Genomic DNA, 19,213 nt, shown 5'->3' on the forward strand with positions numbered 1-19,213 from the left:
GTGTCCCATAATACAGGTTTAATATGACTTCCTACAAAATAAACTCTGATAACAGACTGAAAAAGCAATAATTTCATTCAACCATTTAAATGACTCTGTCCGTTTTAGGTGAGGCTTATTTCTCCCCCCTCTTCTAACTTATTTAGGCTGTTCAGCAACCTGATCAATAAAAAGCAGCAATACATATTTGAGGAAGCTCATTGGAAACAATAATCATTTTACAGAACAAGCTCACGCTTGAAGTGAGAGTTGTATACAGAGATGCAACAGAGCTGTACAGGCAAAGTCAGCAATACAGGAAAATCTCATAGCGCTGTTTTCACAAACATGAACTTCCTGTGAGCTTTTTTGTGCCCCAAAAACACCAGTATGGATGTTGAGAGAGGCAGGCTTCCCTTTTTTTCTGGATGTCAGCTAGCAGTCTCAGGAATACAAACACACTCTCTCCCTCCCCCCCCACAACTTCCTGGAACATTTCTGCATTATGAAACGTTGCATAAATCTGTTCCCTGTAAGACAAAGCTGAACTAACATCTAACCTAGAAATTTCATTCTCAGTTAGAGTTTTATAGATCAATATGAACCCTTACCCGCATAGCAAGCCATGCCCCCTTTGTGTATGAAGGTAACACAGCCAGCTATGCAGTTAGTGTTGTTTCCACACACTCACATCCTAATCTGAATTGTTCCTATTCCAAGCAGTTTAACACAGCAGGAATTAATACAATGTGAGGAAAGATACAGAGCAAAGGCGCATACAATGCAATTAGTTTTCACCCATCTTCAAAGACAATAGTATTTCTTCCTTTAAATTGCTTTGTTGTTAAATAGCAACTGCACCACATCATGCAAATGGTCCACCAAGCTCAATATTCAATTTCTGGCTGTATCCAACAGCTGATACTTCTAAGTAAAATGCGTGAACAACTGGGGACACATACATAAAACTCTGCCTAACACGAGGCAGCTCTTCAAGCGGTTCCTACCTAATATGAGGCAGGATCCTGGTATCTTCAAAAAAATGTGTGCATTTTTCCATGACTATTTACTGGTAATTGCCTCTCACAGTTTTCTTGGGGGAAGGAGTTCTGCAGATTAATTCCATATATAGCATTGCCTTCATACACTTTCCTCATTTTCTGATTATACACATTCTTTCCTAAGATAGAACAAGTGAAGTGTGCACCCCTACATGCTCCTGCTATCATATATTATTTTTAAAAGTCAAAGTCCTCCTGGTTACTCCTACCAGTCAGCTTTTCTAGTTCATATTTATACACATATACAAGAACACCTATATAATCACATCAGCATTTCCTCTCTAGGCATCTTGACTGTCTGCATGCTGTTCTGGAAGATACGAGGAAAATCGATTAATTGTGCAAAAACTGTAAGATACTATAACATAGATAACCAAGATCATGATATTTTCAACTTTTGCTAAACTTCCCTGTAACTGGGATTTTTGCCTACCATTCCACATGTATCACATATTTTAGTGAATTGGACAAGTAATATATATGCTTCTTCACACCACAAAGAGATTATTTATAATTGGTTAATGCAAGTTTTTCACTGGTTAATGTACGTTTTCCCCAACCAACACAGTCCCTTATTTATAAATTTTGTAGAAGAAATTGATGTATGTGCAAGTTTTACCACCTCACCCTTCAGGCATTTCCCATGTAGTCAGCTACACTAAGATTAGCATTTTCCATTTTTATCAAAAAAGCGCAAGATCTGGAATACTCCACACAGCAAGAGCTGCTAAGTCGTGACTTATTTTCAGCTTTTAGCCAGCTTTAAGGAAAGTTCTTGAGTCATGCTAAAGAGACACACGCATTGCAGCCAGATGAAAGCCAGTTTCACCTGTGCTCTGTGCAGACCAAATATTGTATAACTGCTAACGCTGTGCCAAGCAGGAGCTTATCCTGCCTCTCAGCATGCTCACTGGTGCTGCCTCCGTATCGGGCAACACCACCACAAGATTTCTGGCTAACCGAGAGCAGGCAGAGGGAGCATGTGTGGGCTTGCACAAATGCCATATTCTAGTTTTTAAGCAACTGAGCAAAGAATAGGTGAAAACAGAATCTGATAAGATTGTATTTAGTTCTAAATACGCTTTCTGAGCTTGGCAAAAGCTCTGGGCACTTTACCTATTATTTAACATAGTATCTAGGCATTTTGTAAACTTTCATGTTCAAGTAGAATACAAAGCTTGGCTCAATACATATATTTTAATTCCCAGGACCACAGTAGTAGCGTTTTACAATTAGTAAGCCCTTCCAATCCTTTTTTTTTTTTTTTTAAATTATGTGGAAGCTGCATGTGTTTGTTACCATTCACCCACTTCACACTTAACCCTTCAAAAAGAGTGAACTAATGCTGCTTAGTCCTTCAGACTTCGAGAATTGTTTTCTGGTACCATTTTTTCAGTAGCTAAATCTTTGACAGCATTCTGTCTTGGTCCTAATCTTAATTTCTTCTTCAAAAGGATTAAATGGTTCTTCAGCTTTATAAGAAGAAAAAAAACCCCCTTCAGTCCAAAGACGAGCTATGGAAAGTTTTAACACACTGGGCTGTTTATTTCAACCCAACCACTGCCTGAAGTCCATCATTCATCTGAAATCAGCAATTTATTACCTACTTACTGCATAAGTAGGATTTTTTTTTATTGTTCTTTTTCACTAAATTCTGTGAGTATTGGTTTTATTGTCTCAACAATCTTTAAATTCATTATGGAAGAAATTTCTCTTTGGGAGTATTATTATTAGTAGCCACAACAAGGTAAGTATCACTTACCTACAGCTCTGAAAGATGACCCTGTTTTAATTACAAGGAAATTAGTCCAAAATTATTTCTCCCCAACGTTTTTCAGCGCTGTCATCTGTCTCAAAGAAAATGGGAATTGGAATAGTAGAAGAATCCTATAAAAGTATTCCTTTATAAGTAAAATGTACTTGGGCTTCATCCAGTTTCTCATCAAAGCAGAAATCATCAAGCTCAGATGTTGCAAGGCTACAAAAATCCCCAACTCTAAGATAATAGTACGCCCCTCCTCAATTTCCAGAACTCCTTAGAAAACAATCAAATTGAGTTTAAGTATCACAGCCTCATGAGCAAAACCTTGTCTGTGTGGATATACAAAAGTAAACTGGTTTAAATCCAGCAATAGATACCTTACAAGCAAGCCACTTTTAAAAAATCTTTATAGAGATACTCAATTATTGAAATATCTATTGCAAAGCACTAATTATAAAGATATTACAATAGCTGAAAAGGAAAAACCCAGCCTGGTTGAACACACTTGTCAGCTTCAGTTAGCTGCACTCATTCCTCGGAATAGTTTTTACCCTGTGCCAGTCTTTGGAATCCCTCTGTTCTGCAAAACAAGAGGAAAAGCTTCTATAAACCACAAATTGTGACAAAAGTACACAGAAGACAACACTCCTTTCATTTTTAAGCATATTCTCTTAATAAAAAGGCTCAAAGTTGGTTTGTTGGGCAGATTTAATAAATGCTTTGTTTTACAAATATTATGGCTCATTCATAGGCCTGTGCCAGACTAATACACAACTGATTTCTGGGCTTTTATCAGTTACACATCAATTACAGTTATGTCTGCAGTATATAATAAAAGTCCTTTGTCTGACCTGTCAAAAATAATAATTTTTTAAGTCTTTTTAATAGGTCTTGTTTGGGAAATGTAAAATGACAGCACAAGCAAATTGATAGTAGGAAAAAAAAAAAGGCTATAAAGGAACCTAGAGTAATTAGAGTCTATCTGGAGCTTTTCCAAAAAAATTAATTCCTATAAATATTCCCATTGTTGCCTAGGAATTATCTATTCACTTCAATCAAAATGAGTTCACACCCTCTTTCAAGCCCTAGCCACCAAGTAATAATGCTATGAGTAATCTTTGCAGCACACAGTAAATCTTGTGTTGATAAAGAAACTTTAGCCTTGACCTTTGCGACAGAGAGAACAGACAACTACATAAGGCAAACAAAAAAGTCGACAAGTCATGCTAATGATACTACTCATTTACAGCAAATCCCTGGAGGTTCACACATCCTTGAGAGGGGCGATTTTGATTTAAAGAGGTCGTTTTGGGAAATTTGTGACAAAACTCAAGGCTCTGTAGCAAATAATTTTGTGAAAGCAACTAAAGAAAAGGTTGACCATTTCCACACAGTATAATTTTCATTTTGATACGAGAAACCACCATTCAACCAAACCCACCCCCCAATAGCCCAAGGTTAGTAACAAAGCCTACCCAGCCTGGAGCTCATCCGATAGATTTTAAAATTGATCTTTCGTATCCAATCAGATTACTGAAACCTGCACAGCACTATTAAGGATTGGTCAATAAAATAACTGCTGCATTTCTCTGTCTCAGGAAAGGTCATTTCTTGGTTAAGGAATAACTAACGGGAGGATGCTAGATTTTTGAAGTCGTATGAAAAGAGACTTCTTTTTTTGAGAGCAAGTGTTTTACACACATTTATTAATCCTCAAGTCTCTACAGAAACGTGTAAATAATATATTCAGTTTGTAGACATAGGAGAAAGTGAGATCAATCAGTTACCACCTGGATTTTCAAAACATTCCTTAATTTTTAATGCAAAATTTGAAACAGCTAGACACACTTTTTCTGAAGACCTGAAACTGTTTCAGTGGCAATTATATCAACACAATTTGCTATCTCCGAAAGTCAGGTCCTACAGACCTCAAGTTGGGTATCTGTCAAAATATGAGATACATAAAGAGAGTGGACATTTCTGACTTCTTCTGTACACATTCATTCCCAAGTCCCATGGGAAATCAGGAGAGGTGAGGGTATCACTTAAGAACTTCAAAGTGTGCTTCTCCTCTTTAACTCAGAGACAACTGAAAACAGCATGTCAGGTATTTGCCATTTTAACTGATGTCACTGGCAGAGATTTTTTGCAGATGGACAGACACATTACGTAGATCTCTGGCCTGCGAAGACCACCTTCAGGAAACAGGACAAATATGCATAACTGTGACACAGGCTGATTCACCCATTAAACTATTTATTTACACCTGCCCATCTCCCAGACTTGGTTTCTACCAGAGAGGATGGAAGTGGGAAAACATGCATATTGCCAAAAGTCATTGGTTGTTTTTCCAAACGTCACTCCCTGCCAGACCACGGCTGAGTCATGACAAGTGGGGATGTGACAGCACAGATTTCTGTTTCTAAAATTCTTTTCCCAGTTCCTAAATTGACCCTGGCAGCTCAATGAGAAATGCAGCAAAGCTCTTAAGATTTTCAAAATTATCCTGCTCCGCAAGCATCTAAAGAGTCTATTTACAATATTATTTACTTCTCTTTTCTCTGTTTAATTAAAAGCACTCTAGGTTTGCCAGAATTCCTTCAGCTCACTTTAGACACTAGACAAGTCTGAAATCAAAATGAATGATTTTATAGCACAAGGCAAAGTTGTTGACAGTGGATTTGGAAACAGAAGCAGAACCTGAGCATAAATTAATCCCTGAACTTAGAAGAACCGTAACTAAAACTAAGCTTTTCCTTGAACTGATATTTCAGATTCTTCTGATGGGGCCGCAGAAGCCAAGAAAATCTAGCTGCAGCCTCTGTCGAGGCTATTACATGCTAGATAGGACCCTGTTCCAAATCCTCACTACTCCAACTATGTTTTTGAGATATGTTGTCTCACTGTTTGCAGGCAAACGTTTAGTACAGTTAATGGGCCTCCACTTTTCCCTCTTCTATTAAATCACCCCATATAAATTTACTGTGCTTCCTGCTTAGATTAGCAATGGGTATTTGTGAAAATGCAAATGAAGTATTCTTTGGTCTGGCACACTGGTTTCTCACAGTAGGCTCACCATCTTGTCTGAGACGTCAACACAATTGCCAACCAATTCCTCCCTTGCCAGGGGGCACGATTTGCATGATGTATTCTCTCATGGCTACAGTATGAATATTTTTTAAACATATATTAGGGAGTATAAACTATGCAGCATTTGATTGGTGGCCATGTTTTAGAGAAACTATGAATAACATTCTTAATACAGCTCTGTCTGACTAGGCTTCTGAGAATCTCAATTTCCTGCTATTTTTAGCAGTTCTAAAGGCTCAAATCAACATAGGTATTTGGCAGCTAAACAATACACGTGTTTCTGGAGGAGGCAGATACTGATACAAACAGAAACATCCCACCATACACAGCCTGTTTGATTTTAAGTAACTTATTAAAGCTCCAGTCCCACTGTCTGTAATAAGTCTGTCAGCTGGTGACAATAGAAAGTACATATTGCACCTCATGATCTCTTTGCTTTTCTGTTTATTACCACTTGGGTTTGAGAAGTTCAAATTATCAGCGATCAGGTAAAGAATACTGCTACTGACCACTGACATGCAGATCAGCTTTACATGAAAAAGCTATGATATGTTGCATTTAAACAAAGCTCTTCTATGTGTTTAACTGAATTGTTCTCATTTCTGTCACCCTTAAGACCACTTCCTTTTTTTTTTCCAGAATACAGATCATGATTGACTGCAGATGCCCAGTAATGGGTTTAGCTTTTTCCTGCACCCCTGTTATTTTGTTTCGTGCATACATTTTTTTCATTTCCTCCCCCTGCGAACAAGCGATAAATTAAATAGTCACAACCTTAACCCTATCAATTATTACAGGACTTTTCAGTTTCACAGTAGTTTAACAAATTGATGCCAGTTCCAACACAAATTGGTCCCTACCCTTAGCCACCTTTCCACCTACTTTTGATGCATGTAATGCCCCACTGTCAAGACAATCCTAGAGCTACACCTATCCAGCATGTTCCCATTCCCCTTCTTACACAATGAATACAAGCCCATTATGAGAAAATAATCGTGAAAATTAGTTTCATTCCAAAATGACAAACTGTGCCCCACTCAAATTATTTTGCAGATTTAAATTTCTCCTGTTCCATAATAGCATATGAGAATAAATGAAACAGTTCACAGATCCATTAATTGCTAACACATTGTTTAGAGCAGGAAGCAAATGCATTAAGCACTAGGTTTTCAATGCATCTTGCCAGCATGGTAAAAGCAGCCTTATTTTATAGATGATGGCAATTACATTGCAAAAAGAATATATATTATTTTTTAAATTGAAAACCCTCTATCAAGGCCTACATTTCCTAGTTGTTAGCCTCATATTTAATTCATGAAACCTGACCTTCCTAATTCAAAAATCTTACCTGGCATCTCCTTTTGAAAGGTTGGTGTTTACAGGATGAAGAATAACCTTGTTTGCATCCACATCCACCACACATTTTGTATGCAGATCAAGCTCTATAAAGAAATGAGAAAGTGTCAAGTGCTGCTCCTAAAGCACTAGGATTATGTACACCATTACTTCCTCCAGACACCAAATTTATTCATGCAGTCTGACAGCCACCCATCAGCTAGAGAATAGAAACAGGACTATTGCCAAATTCCACTTCTAGAGATATTCTGATGGGATGGATCCTGTCCAGCTTTAAAGCATGCACTCTTTTCAAAACAAGAAAGAGCACTTAGGTTTTACTGAAGGACAATCAGCATATACAAGGCAGTATGAAATTTCTTCTGGGGAAAGAACCATTAGGCATGGTACCACTTTGACAGCTCTTCTTATTGCTCTCTCAATGCCTCGCACACTCGGAGGGAAAGCTGCCCCTACCATCTGCAGCACATTTTCCCCGGCCACTGTTGTGATACTGCAGCATGCCATGCCAGCTGTCAGTCCTGGGGCACCTGCTTGAAGAAATTCAAGTCCCATCAAAAATAATTTAGGTGTGAGCGTGTAGAAAAGGGCTTATCCTTCCCCACAGGCCCCCAGTCAGCTGGAAAGCCCTCCTCCAAGTGACGCTAAGCAATGGGATATATACTATGAGTAGTAAGAATATTTGGAATGTATAAGAATTCTCAGCCATAGAGGCGGGGGAAACAAAATAAAAGCCTCAGTTAACACTGACAACCATCCAAGGTATCCACCCAATGACAAATGGAGTTAGATATAAAAAAAAGCACACAGCCACTTGTAATCAAAGTCACTGCCTACAGACATAGGGGCCTGGACATAAACAAGTCCAGTCCTATGTTCTTACACTCCAATGCTGAACCTGGAAACCAAGTGCCGATACCTATAAACATGATAACTAATCACACCCAGCAGGCACTCTGCAACGCCCTCACATGCTGTGATGACAAGGGTCTACGCTGCGTAACCTCCATACGGGGTTCAACACCTCAGCTGAATCACCAAAATATGCTTCTGTCTAATCGAGTTAATTATAATCCTCATCCTCCTTCATCTCTGCTTTCCTTCTTTGTCACCTGCACTTGCTCTTTTACCTTACGGCACCTTATAAACTCAGACTGAAAATCTCTCAGGCAAAGACCGCAGATCTTAATTATTGCACAGCACCTTGCAGACTTCTTGCTACTGTTAAATAGCATAAGAGGAAGTTTCTTTCATTGACATTTTTCGAAAGAAATGTTATAGCCTTTTGCTATTTGAAACAAAGCAAGCCAAAGCTCAAGATTACTGGTTATAGCAGGCAGTCACATGAAACTGAAATCCTTTTGAACAAAACTACTCCTCTGTTATTAAACTGTGCTTTTGTAGAAGGAAGAGACAGACAAGTTTCAGAAGCTAGTGTTTATTTTAATTTCTCTCCACACCCTGAAAGCCAATTTACCTATCATTAATATGCAATACATGCTTGCTTAGATGAAATTATATTCTTCATACATCCCATATCCGACAAGTCACTTTATCTTGGTCTGGCTGGTTAGCGATTAACATTCTGTACTGCAGTGACCTGCTTTTGCTCAACTACTGAAGGAGGTTTTTACATGCTACCTCCCTTATGCAAAGCATAAGGTATGTGCACTCTGTATATAAGCAGTATGATCTCTATCACGTTTTTTAATCCATCTCTTGAGAGAGAATGCTGATGACAGGTTTTGCATCCATGACTGCCCAGTGAGCTCAAGGTCTTGCTAGTATGTATTAAACCTCTCTTTGTGAAATACCTTTAAGAAAGGACACAGACAGGATACAAGAGTTCCTAAAGGTCACATGTCCTCACAGGAAAAGAAGAAAGATTCAAAGCCAATTTGTCACGTACAACACACTTTGTCTGATGATCATCATCACAAAGGTAACGTTAAAATCCCTCACCTAGGCATCCTGCAGACAGGGGACAGCACGGTTTCAGAAGATGTGGCGAGCCAACCTAACGGCTATTGCCAACCAGGGAAGTCTCTGTCCTTCCTGCCGGCTGCCTATGCCTGTTGCTCACCTTCTATCACTAATGTGCTCAGCAGACCCCTCTGTAAGTCACTTTAAGTCACTTCAATGGCAGAAAACTACCCAACATAAAAAACGGATGTATTCAGACACACAGAAAGTTACATCAGCCCAGTGAAAGGCCTGAAGAGCATCTAAGGCCACGCAAATGAGTGGGCAGACCTGTACGGGTGGGAAGAGAGGAGGCAGAAGAGGCAGCAGAGATGAACTGCTACATGAGCTCATGGTGGCCCATGAAATAAACCCCTAAGAAACAGTTATATTCAGCCTCTAAGCTGGGTTAGGTATCCAGACAGCCTTAAGGCTACTTATCCCAGTTATCTTGGCAAAAGACTCACATGGCAGCTCTCCTTTTAGCTGAAGAAATAGTTTAAGTTCTGTTTTAACAGCATATCATACACTTTCTACAAATTCTGGCTCACTACAAAGTATGTTCTTTGACTGATTTCTGATTTCTTTAATGCTTCCAGTAGGTTGAGAGATGAATCTTCTATTAGCCACTACTGAAAATCTTACCATCTTAATTTCCACCTCATTAAGTTTTTAATATTACTAAAGCAGGTTAGCCTTATAGACAAATTACCTTCCTGCTTTTTTGGATATTATCACACATTGACTCCGCCCTTACTTCTACTAGTTTCAGTGTCTCCTAGGTAAGCAGCGTACTCGCTGCCCCTGAACAACAAGCAAAGTTAGGATGCATCAAGGTAAGATGATAAGCACGCACATCCAAAACCACCAATTAGTTCATCTTGTAGTAAGGACTCATCTGTTGAGGCTTGGTATTATTATTTCTTTCAACTATACAGGTTTGTTTTTTTCAGGCAGCACGAAATTTAGGTGAAGTTAAAAGATGACAGAAGCAGCTCACTGTCAAACTTTGGAGATTTATCACAAATCTTGTAGCTCAACAAGATTTAAAATCTCACCTATTATTATTGCTAACCTGCTTCTACCTTCAGTCATTACCAAGCAAACACAATCAACTACTCATCTGCTTCATCAAATCAAGAAACTAATCAGCTAATTGCTTTTTGAAAAATTAAAACTCAAACTCTCAACATCTCAAGAAACATTTATTGCAGGGAATGAAAGCCTCTTTCATAGTTTCAGAGTAAGAGAGCTGTGACATCCATAATAAAAGGGTAACAGGTATCTTAGTCACTTTTCCACATTTACATTTCATAGCTGTAGAAGTGCTAAGCAAAGCTGGGCTGAGTACAAGAGTAATTGTTAAGTCACGTGTGTTCAAGATGCTCACAGAGTCTCTCGGATGACTTTATTTTACTTGTGAAACTGGAAGGTGGGGCTTGAAGGAGGCCATTCTCCTTCCCAGTTCCCTTGATTTTTCAACTCCTCACAAAAGTTTCCTAAAACAATAAAAACTGGGATTCAAGCAATGCAGATCTTAGCTGAAACCACATTCGTGTAAATCCTAAATGACTATGCCTTTGATAAAAGCCTTATGGGTGTTGTAAAAAGAATTCACACCACCCATATGCACTTTGGGCTTTTTCATTAGCCTAAGAAATTCAATGCATTTCAAACAGGGTGGAAAAGTCAGTGAGCAAGAGAGAGCAGGAAAAGCAAAACCAGGAGCAGCGTATCACCACATGCAATGGTAGGTTCAGCAGGCACTGGTATATTCCCAACAACAGGTAGGAGTTTACATTCCCTTTGTACTTGCAGCCACACCTCTGGTAATCATAAACTCAACATAGCAGATTTTCCACAACAGTGTTAGGAAACACTAGCAAAGGTGCAACTTTAAAATGTACTAAACAGGTTTGGGGCAGAGACAAAGAGTGTATGTAAATCCTGGAGGAAGGGGAGAGAAGTATTTTGGAAAATATCGGATATTTTCAACTCTGCGAAACCTCCATCTTCGTTCATGAATCATTTAGGGAACTGTCTTCATAGATTAGCTGCGACTGATGACAACACTGGTTGAATAATGATGTACCCAACTCACTCTACTAGGGTACAGAATCAAACCCAACTGCATCATGTGGAATAATGAAAACATCCAAGCTGCCATGCAGTGATACTGGAGCTTTTTCAGCCACTATCCTAAAAAGTCATCCCACCTTTAAGGTTACTGTATTTCAGAACCAAACCCAAATGATCCTAATAGATAGCTTTTACAGAGCAGTTCAAAATAATCTTAAAATGAAAGATGATACAGTAAATAAGTTTGTCTGTAATTTATTAAACTAGTGGTTGAGACCATGGCATCATAATGGCTTTTAGTACAACAGCCACGGCAGCTGACAAGTCTGTTACAACTTACTTGACCTTCCGTATTTTCTTCTTTATATAGTCTATGTTTTCACATTGTATAAGATGAATTAAGTGAAAGCATTTCACAATTCATCAAGAGCCTTTATTTCCATATAAATTTTTCCATCAGATTTCAATTTAAGAAACTAGTTTGTGATGGTTGACAGTTTTTCAGCCCTTTCAAATACCATTTGATCCTAAACCCCACTGAAACAAAGGTGTGAACCTGGTGTTATGACACAGGTTGAATAAAATTTGTGACAGATTCCTCCTGGTCCCACTACCAGGTTTAGGGCAGCTGCACCTGCACTGACACCTAAGGAGCCCTTGGAGACAGGACATTAAGCTTGATAGTATCACTGGGAACCAGCACGGCTGCTTTTGTAGAGTTTCAGAAAAGCTAACTGAAGTATAAAAAATAAAATGTGAAAGGTTTAAAGTGCATGTACTAAGCTCATAAGCCAAAATTGGCCCCAGATACAAAAGCTCAGAATAATCTCCTATAAAGACTGAGACGATAGAAATTTTATATTTTAAATTGCCAGTAGATTTTCAAGAGATTAACATTCCCTTGAAGGTTAGAACTGGAATGTTTTGGCCTGAGCCTTCAGGTTGTATTGAAGAAGAAATTACAGTTGGTTTCTTGTACCTTTCTTGGTCCAAAAAAGCAAACATCAATAACACTGATAAATGTTTAAATAGTAACTTAAAAATATTTAAAAGTTTATTTATCACACAAATTAAATGAATGCCAACTAAAAAAAAAAAACCAGAGTCTGTTGGGTTTTTTTTTGTTTGTTTGAAAAAGAAATCTGAAAGCAAGTTCAAACACAACAGGTCCTCAAGTTTCCCTGCCAATATCTGTTGCCTTTGAGTGACATTTCTCTCTGCCCTTTGCTATGTAGAAGCCAACACAAATAAAGGAAAAACTAACTGACTATATGAGAGACCGTAAAAATAACTTACATCTAAATGACAATGCTAAGAGCTTAAATGCAAAAATGCAAAAAAATTTTAAATTTTAAATGCTTAAATGCAAAAAAATAGTTACTGTAATAGCACTTTTAGGGCATTAATTATACGACATAGTGACTGATACATTCTGGACAAAAATACAGTAATTTGACTTGTCCCTTAAGTCTACCAACATGAAGTCTACGCAGGCATCTTTCAAGCTTCTCTGCTATATATATATATATATATGAACTGCGCAAATATAATTCATAAAATTTTCAGTTTGCAGCAATTAAAGATCATCAAATATGTATGAGTGCATCTGGAAGAGCACACAATACTATCTAATCTTGATGATGAGGTGTAAGTCGACTCAAACTCATGAGTACACTGAAGGCAAGCAAACTCTCCTCACATGTTAACACTACATTGTCCAAATGGTAAAAAATTTATTCTATCTTCTGCTGTTTCATTTTCTGCAAGAAAAGAGCTTGCCAAATGGCTTTGGTAAAGGCCCTCCGTGTATCTGGACATTAACCTTACTCACAGTCAGTTCTGCTGCTGCATGCACTGCTTGGCTCACGGAGACTAAGTAAATAAATCAGTCTGGTGACTTTCTGATGCAGCAAAGAGCTCTGAGGAAGTTCAACACACAACTCCGTGCTGCTGCTTTGTTTCAGGCTTCAGAGTTAACAGGAACAAAACGCGATAGTGTTTGCTCTGCCACCAACCACCCAAAAGCCAAGGCAGAACTATTCACAGTGTGTGTATCTGATCTTCTGTTGACTTTAGGAGGAGCAAGCAAACGTGAAACCAGAGCAGCAAGGTAATCTCATACTGCACTTTAGGCTAGCTCTAAAGATGTAATTAGCACAAGAATTGTTTGCCTTTGTGGCATCCACATTGGACTGAGTGGTAGTCTCGCCAGAGACTTTGGCTGCGGGGAGTAAGCTTGTAACACCTCAGGAGTTCTTAAAATACAATTGCCTCACTGAGGAACGCAAGATGAAACACTAACTCTACATGCTTTACCCATTTGTCACTCTACCTCTAGGTTAATCCTGCTCATACCACACACACTATTTCATGGGTTATCAACAATCACCAGGAAATATTAAAAACTCTAGGCACTCATGTATGACAGATAATGGTGAAGAAAAGTCTTGTGTTTTGCTTATTGCCATCAGGATACAGCAGGTGCCATTTCATTTACTCTAATACCATAATTAATCTTGTAAAACTGCTTGCACAAACTCCAATTTATAGATAAATTGTTTCTGTTGTAATCTCCAGTGGAAAAACAAAACAAAACAAAACCAAAACAAAACCCAAACAAAACCACAAGAACAACTCCTGCTTCCTCCCTAAAACATTTCAAGTGACTGGAAATGCAACCTCCTCCAAAGAGTAGGAGGACATAAAATTAGCACCTAACACCGTGGTCAGAAGCTTGCAGATACAGAAGCAAATTCCTTCTTTACAAGCACTGGAGACAGAATCTTTACCATCAAAGCACAAAAAGATCCCTGTTTGAACACAGAACCTAGTCTGGATGAATACACACATTAACATAATAGATGCCTGTAAATACACATTCAGGTAAATTAGATACTTAAACTGGAAGCTATAAGTTTTACACCACAATCCTACAAACGGTTTAATCTGGCAGCGTTGCCAGCATACAGGCTGTGGTCCCATACTGCTTAAACCTAACCTGGCACACCCACACCACCACTCCCCACCTGAGCTGTGAAATGCCACCACCCACCCTTGTGCCAGCACTGGTACTTCTATTGCTCCTCAGTAAATGCATTCAAAGCACTAAACACATTTTTTTGCAGTTAGTTTCCTGCCTTTCTTGTTCAAACAGAAAAGCATTAACCCAAGTGAGATGTAGCAACACAACAGCAGTAGTTCTGACTGGCTTCAGCCATACCCCTGAGCAAAAGTCACATTCTTTTAGTACTGACAAAAGATGTTATATTTTAATTAACACTACACTGAATTGATTCAAAGGCACAGGGAAACACAAGGACTTAAACATACTTATGGGATGCCTGTACACCAGCATCACCTGAAAACAAAATATTCAGTAAGACAAATCTTAATTAAAAAGCCTCCAGCTGTCTTGCTTTGCTTCATGGTACGGCTTGAGCTTTGCACAGCATTTACCTGAAATATAACGAACATCTGCTAAGTGAATTCAGTGAATTCAAACACTGACAATATTCAAAAAGAAAATCCACTGCAACTCTAAAATACAACACCAAAAGAACTTACTGATTGTTATCAAAAACCCATCTGAAAAAAGCAGTGCACTAGGAAATACTTTAGTGAATGACAAAACCAAGAAAACAGAAGACTAAGAGTCTTATCTAACAAAACAGTACTGAATTATTTAATTCATAATAGCATGCTAATCGAGATCCCAGTTTGCAAAGTAGAAAGCATGCAAAAAAAGAAGTCACTATTGCTACCTAGCAGAGCCTACAACTTTAGGCTGCAAGTGTGTTGACATCGTAGCAGTTTTACAAAGCATGACTTCCAAACAGTTTGTGGGATTGAGGTCTAATTTGAAGCAAGATGCAGAAAAGTAACCTAGATGCAAAAAACCCCAAGAAACCCAAGTACAATTACAAATGCTTCCCCTCACTGCTAAAAATCAGTACTATAAACTTAGTTTATAGATTATCACATCACATGAGAATGAAGCAGGACCCTCAACACTATCACCTTGAAATGTGAGTACTATGAATAACCAACCATTTGACATAGAAATCCCTTCAACATGCACGCAAGGAACCTATTATACTTTTATGAGCTGTATAAATTAGTAATAGTTAAACATACCACTTTTATTAACCTAATAAACCCTCGCCTTAAGAAATTCATAATTCAAACACTAAAGACAACCACCACCACCACAAGTAAACACTGAGAATATTTCAAAGCTTAAATTTCAACAATTGTAACCATCTGACAGGTTTGCAATTTTAAGCCCTTTGGTGCAGAGGGAAGGAAAGAACATTACTCGTGATCCTGAAGAAAACAAATACTTGCTTCAGGTCCAAAGCCCCAGAACTTCATACAAATACTACTTAGAACAAAGTGCATATTGGAGAACTTCCAAGAAAGCCGCCTCTTGCCTCAAAGCCTATTAAAAAAGCAAAGCCACAGAAGTCTTACAACTGGATGACTCTTCAGAAAATCAGTTACACAAATTCTTAAATTTAACATTAAATAGGTGAGAAGAATACGAGGCTTCACATCACTGTTTGTTTCTATAAATTCTAGGAGCACCAGAAATACTGCACAGAGGTATCAGTTGTTTAGAACTGACCAAAACATCTGGACTGCGACAAATAATCTGCTCCAAAAAAAAAAAAAAAAAAAAAATCAATTCCAGGGCATTTTGTTTCAGGGAGAAAAAGACATTGATCTTTTAGGCTAGACTTACATGGATTTAGGTATCACTCACTAAATAAGAGGATGCTTTAATAGCTGCAAAGCAGTTCTTACAGAGAGGAGGTACGCCCCAATTGCCAAGCTACACTCCAAGAGCATGGGGTTCAGGTCCCTCTTCTCTCTGATGAACAGCAAGGACTGATATCAAATGTCCCTGGCTCCTGGATGAGCCTCCTAACAACCAGGCTACAGTTATCCTCTCTAATCCATAACATTTTTAAGTTTATACAGAATAAAATAGCTCTGGTAACAAGACACACTCTCCCATTCTCCCAGATTCATGCAGCTCAGTGTTAGGATATTCTCCAGGAAGGCCGGAGCTTCAAATAGATGTACTGCTCTAAATCTATAATCTGCCATCATTTTTCCCCCTTTACTTCCACCACTTCTTCCCCACATATATTTTCTGCAGAACTCAGTCCCTACCTGGAAACAGCTTCAAGACCACTGCATGTGCACAAACTCAGGGCTGAACATAGGTAGAATATATACCAGGAGGAAGAGGTGCATTATTCATCCTTGGCAATTCAAAACTTGACTGAATGAGGCCCTGTGCAACCTTATCAAATTTGACCTGCTCTGAGCAGCAAGTTGGACTAGAGACCTTCAGAGGTCCCTTCCAACCTGAATTATTGTATAATCCCGGGGGTAAAGAGCACTACACAGTCAGAAGATGTCTGGGTCACAGCCAAGGAAATGACCTATGACAGGAAAGGGACATGAGCAAGAGGAAAGCCTATGTCTATCACTGAAACAAAGCACCACTTTTCGGCTCCTTTCCATCCCAGCTCCCACCAACTCCTCCACACTGTCACTCAATCTCCGCCAAGCAATTCTCCACAAGGATGGGTCCCTCCTCAGTTTTGAGGACTGCTACCTGAAATTTAACAAAATGCAGATTTTGGTCAAAATATCCTCGATTGCCCTAACCCACCAGACTGTAACGACATCAACTCCATCTCCTCTGTTTTGGATGTGACTCGAGAGCTCTTGTGAACTCAGTTTGACATTCCCCTGCTTTTATTTTAAAAGGTATGGAAATACTGTATTCAACACTTTAACCTTCTTTTTTTCTTATTTATTGAAAGGAATTAAAGAGTTATTTTGTTTCAGATCATGTAGAAGATAAAGGGCTTCTCCCCCTCCCTTTTTGCTTCAGCTATTAAAGTGACTTGATTCCCTTTCCCCAAAAGGAATTATTGGCACACTTCTGTGAGAATGAAGGGAAAAAAAGCCACCCTACACACTTCTTGGATTTTTGCCTTCTTCACCTTCCCATTCCTTGGCTGAAGTTGCCTTTTTGTACTTGCTTCCTCATCATCTAGAGCAAGTTTTTCTAATTAAAACAAGTAATAAACATTTAAACAGATGCCCAGACCACAGTCTCATTAACATAACCCTTAGGCAAGTTTCGTTGAGGGGAAGAAAAAAAAACACCACCAAAACATCAACCCAACAACAAAAAAAATCTTCTCTTGTCAATTCGCCCTTCCTCTTCCATGCTTTACTGTTTGTTTTTGTTTCTTTTGTCCTTAAGAGTGCCTCTGTCATCTGGTGAACTCTGTCCCACTCAATCACCGAGGGGTACGAAGAGGAGTTACAGAGCCGAGGGCTGAATTAGCACAGAAAGAGGGGGATTTTCCCCCAGAAAGCAGGAAGAAGGAAGAGCTCTCCCAGCGGGGAACAGGGCACAGCCCGGCTGTAAAGCAGGTGCAAGAGGTGTGGAGAAGGGGAGGCAAAAAAAAAAAAAAGGCAGCCATAAACCAGGGCGAGTTTAGGAAAAAGATGTCAGGAGAGGGGAGTGAAGACAGCTGCTTGGCGAGAGCTGCTCGGCTTCGCCCCCAAACCTCCCTGTACCTACACGGGCGCGCACAATAAATAAATATACACATCCGCACCCCCCCTACCGACACATACACCGATAAACACGCCCCCGCGCCGGGTCCCACACACCTATACACCCACCGGCAGGCACCCCTGCCCCTACAGACACCTGTGGGGACAGGCACCCCCGGCCTCCCGCCCCGCTCTGCCCCTCAGGCCCGCTCCCCTCACACACCACAGACACCCGCCCCGGCAGCGCGGGAGGGTCTCTGAGGGAGGAGGCTCTCACCTCGCCGGTTCATGGGGCGGACGCGCACCGCCACCTTGACTTTGGAGTCCCCCATCGCGCCTCTCACGACCTCCCCGGCTCCCTCGTTCCCTCCTCGGCTTCCGTCTACGGGAGGGACAGACACCCGGCGGCGCGGGGAGGAGCGCGGAGCGGAGCGGGGCGGGCGGGCGGGCGGGGGTGAGACCGGGGGCGGTAAGAGGGAGGCACCGTGCGTGACCAACGTCCGGCCGGACTACAGCTCCCAGCGTGCAGCGCGGCGGCTGGCTGGGAGCGGGGAGGGGCGCGGCGTGGCGCGTTGCAGGCTGGGAGCTGTAGTCCTGCCCGCGGCTCCCGCCCGGAGGGGAAGCGTTGCATGCTGGGATAGGTAGTCCTCTAGGAGAGAGGCGTTTCGTGAGGGGGTGAGCCCCGAATGGCGCTTGCGGGTTGTGTTGTACCACGGGGGGGGGGTCTCAGGGTCACGCCAGGTCCTGCCACTCATCCCCCGGGTGACTGAACCCCGTCGGGCCCTTTTTGCGGGGGAAATGCTGCGATATTTTGTGCCCAGCAGACGGCAGCATCGCCGGCGAGACCAAAAACCTCACCTCACCTCACTGCAAGATTTACTCGGGGAGTAGTAACAAAGCAAGACGGCATTGCTTTGGGGGTTGGTGGGGGTTCCTATCACGAACCGTAACCCAACGTAGAGACCATGGTTTTTAAGACGATGACCAAGTCTGGCTTCACAGAGCGACCTCTGATACTCTGTCAACACACGGTTATTAACAGGCCCGTTGCGATTTGCTTAGCGACGGCAGCTCACTGAAAGAGCTCAACAGTAATAATCGGAGACGGTTTGAACAATATTACAATTTATCCCCATTAGACGGCTCGACTGCTCAACCGCAGCCACTGATTGCAAAGACCCAGAACGAAACGGTAATGCACAGATGCAAAAAAACCCCCAAAACCCTCATTTAAATGGTCATGGTTGAAAACCCTTGCAGCTGCTATTTTAGTTCAAAACAAGGATTCTCTCTGTGTTATTTTGAAAGGCCAGATTTCAGCAAGGACAGGAAAAAACCA

General features: G+C 40.4%; 1 protein-coding gene across 4 annotated transcripts in view; it reads right to left on the reverse strand.

Annotated features, from left to right (window-relative positions):
• Positions 1-18,295, reverse strand: part of KIF13B (kinesin family member 13B) — a 129,671-nt gene extending 111,376 nt beyond the window's left edge. For all 4 annotated transcript variants that reach the window (XM_069805532.1, XM_069805530.1, XM_069805531.1 and 1 more), the window contains exons 1-2: positions 18,152-18,295; positions 7,241-7,334 (exon numbers count right to left, since the gene is read on the reverse strand). In XM_069805532.1, the coding sequence (XP_069661633.1) occupies positions 7,241-7,334; positions 18,152-18,206 (149 nt within the window). In that variant the 5' untranslated portion in view covers positions 18,207-18,295. The remainder of the gene's footprint in view (positions 1-7,240; positions 7,335-18,151) is intronic.
• Between the last annotated feature and the right edge of the window lie 918 nt (positions 18,296-19,213).

This window comes from Haliaeetus albicilla, chromosome 18 (genome assembly GCF_947461875.1).
Source record: "Haliaeetus albicilla chromosome 18, bHalAlb1.1, whole genome shotgun sequence".
Lineage (NCBI taxonomy): Eukaryota > Metazoa > Chordata > Aves > Accipitriformes > Accipitridae > Haliaeetus > Haliaeetus albicilla.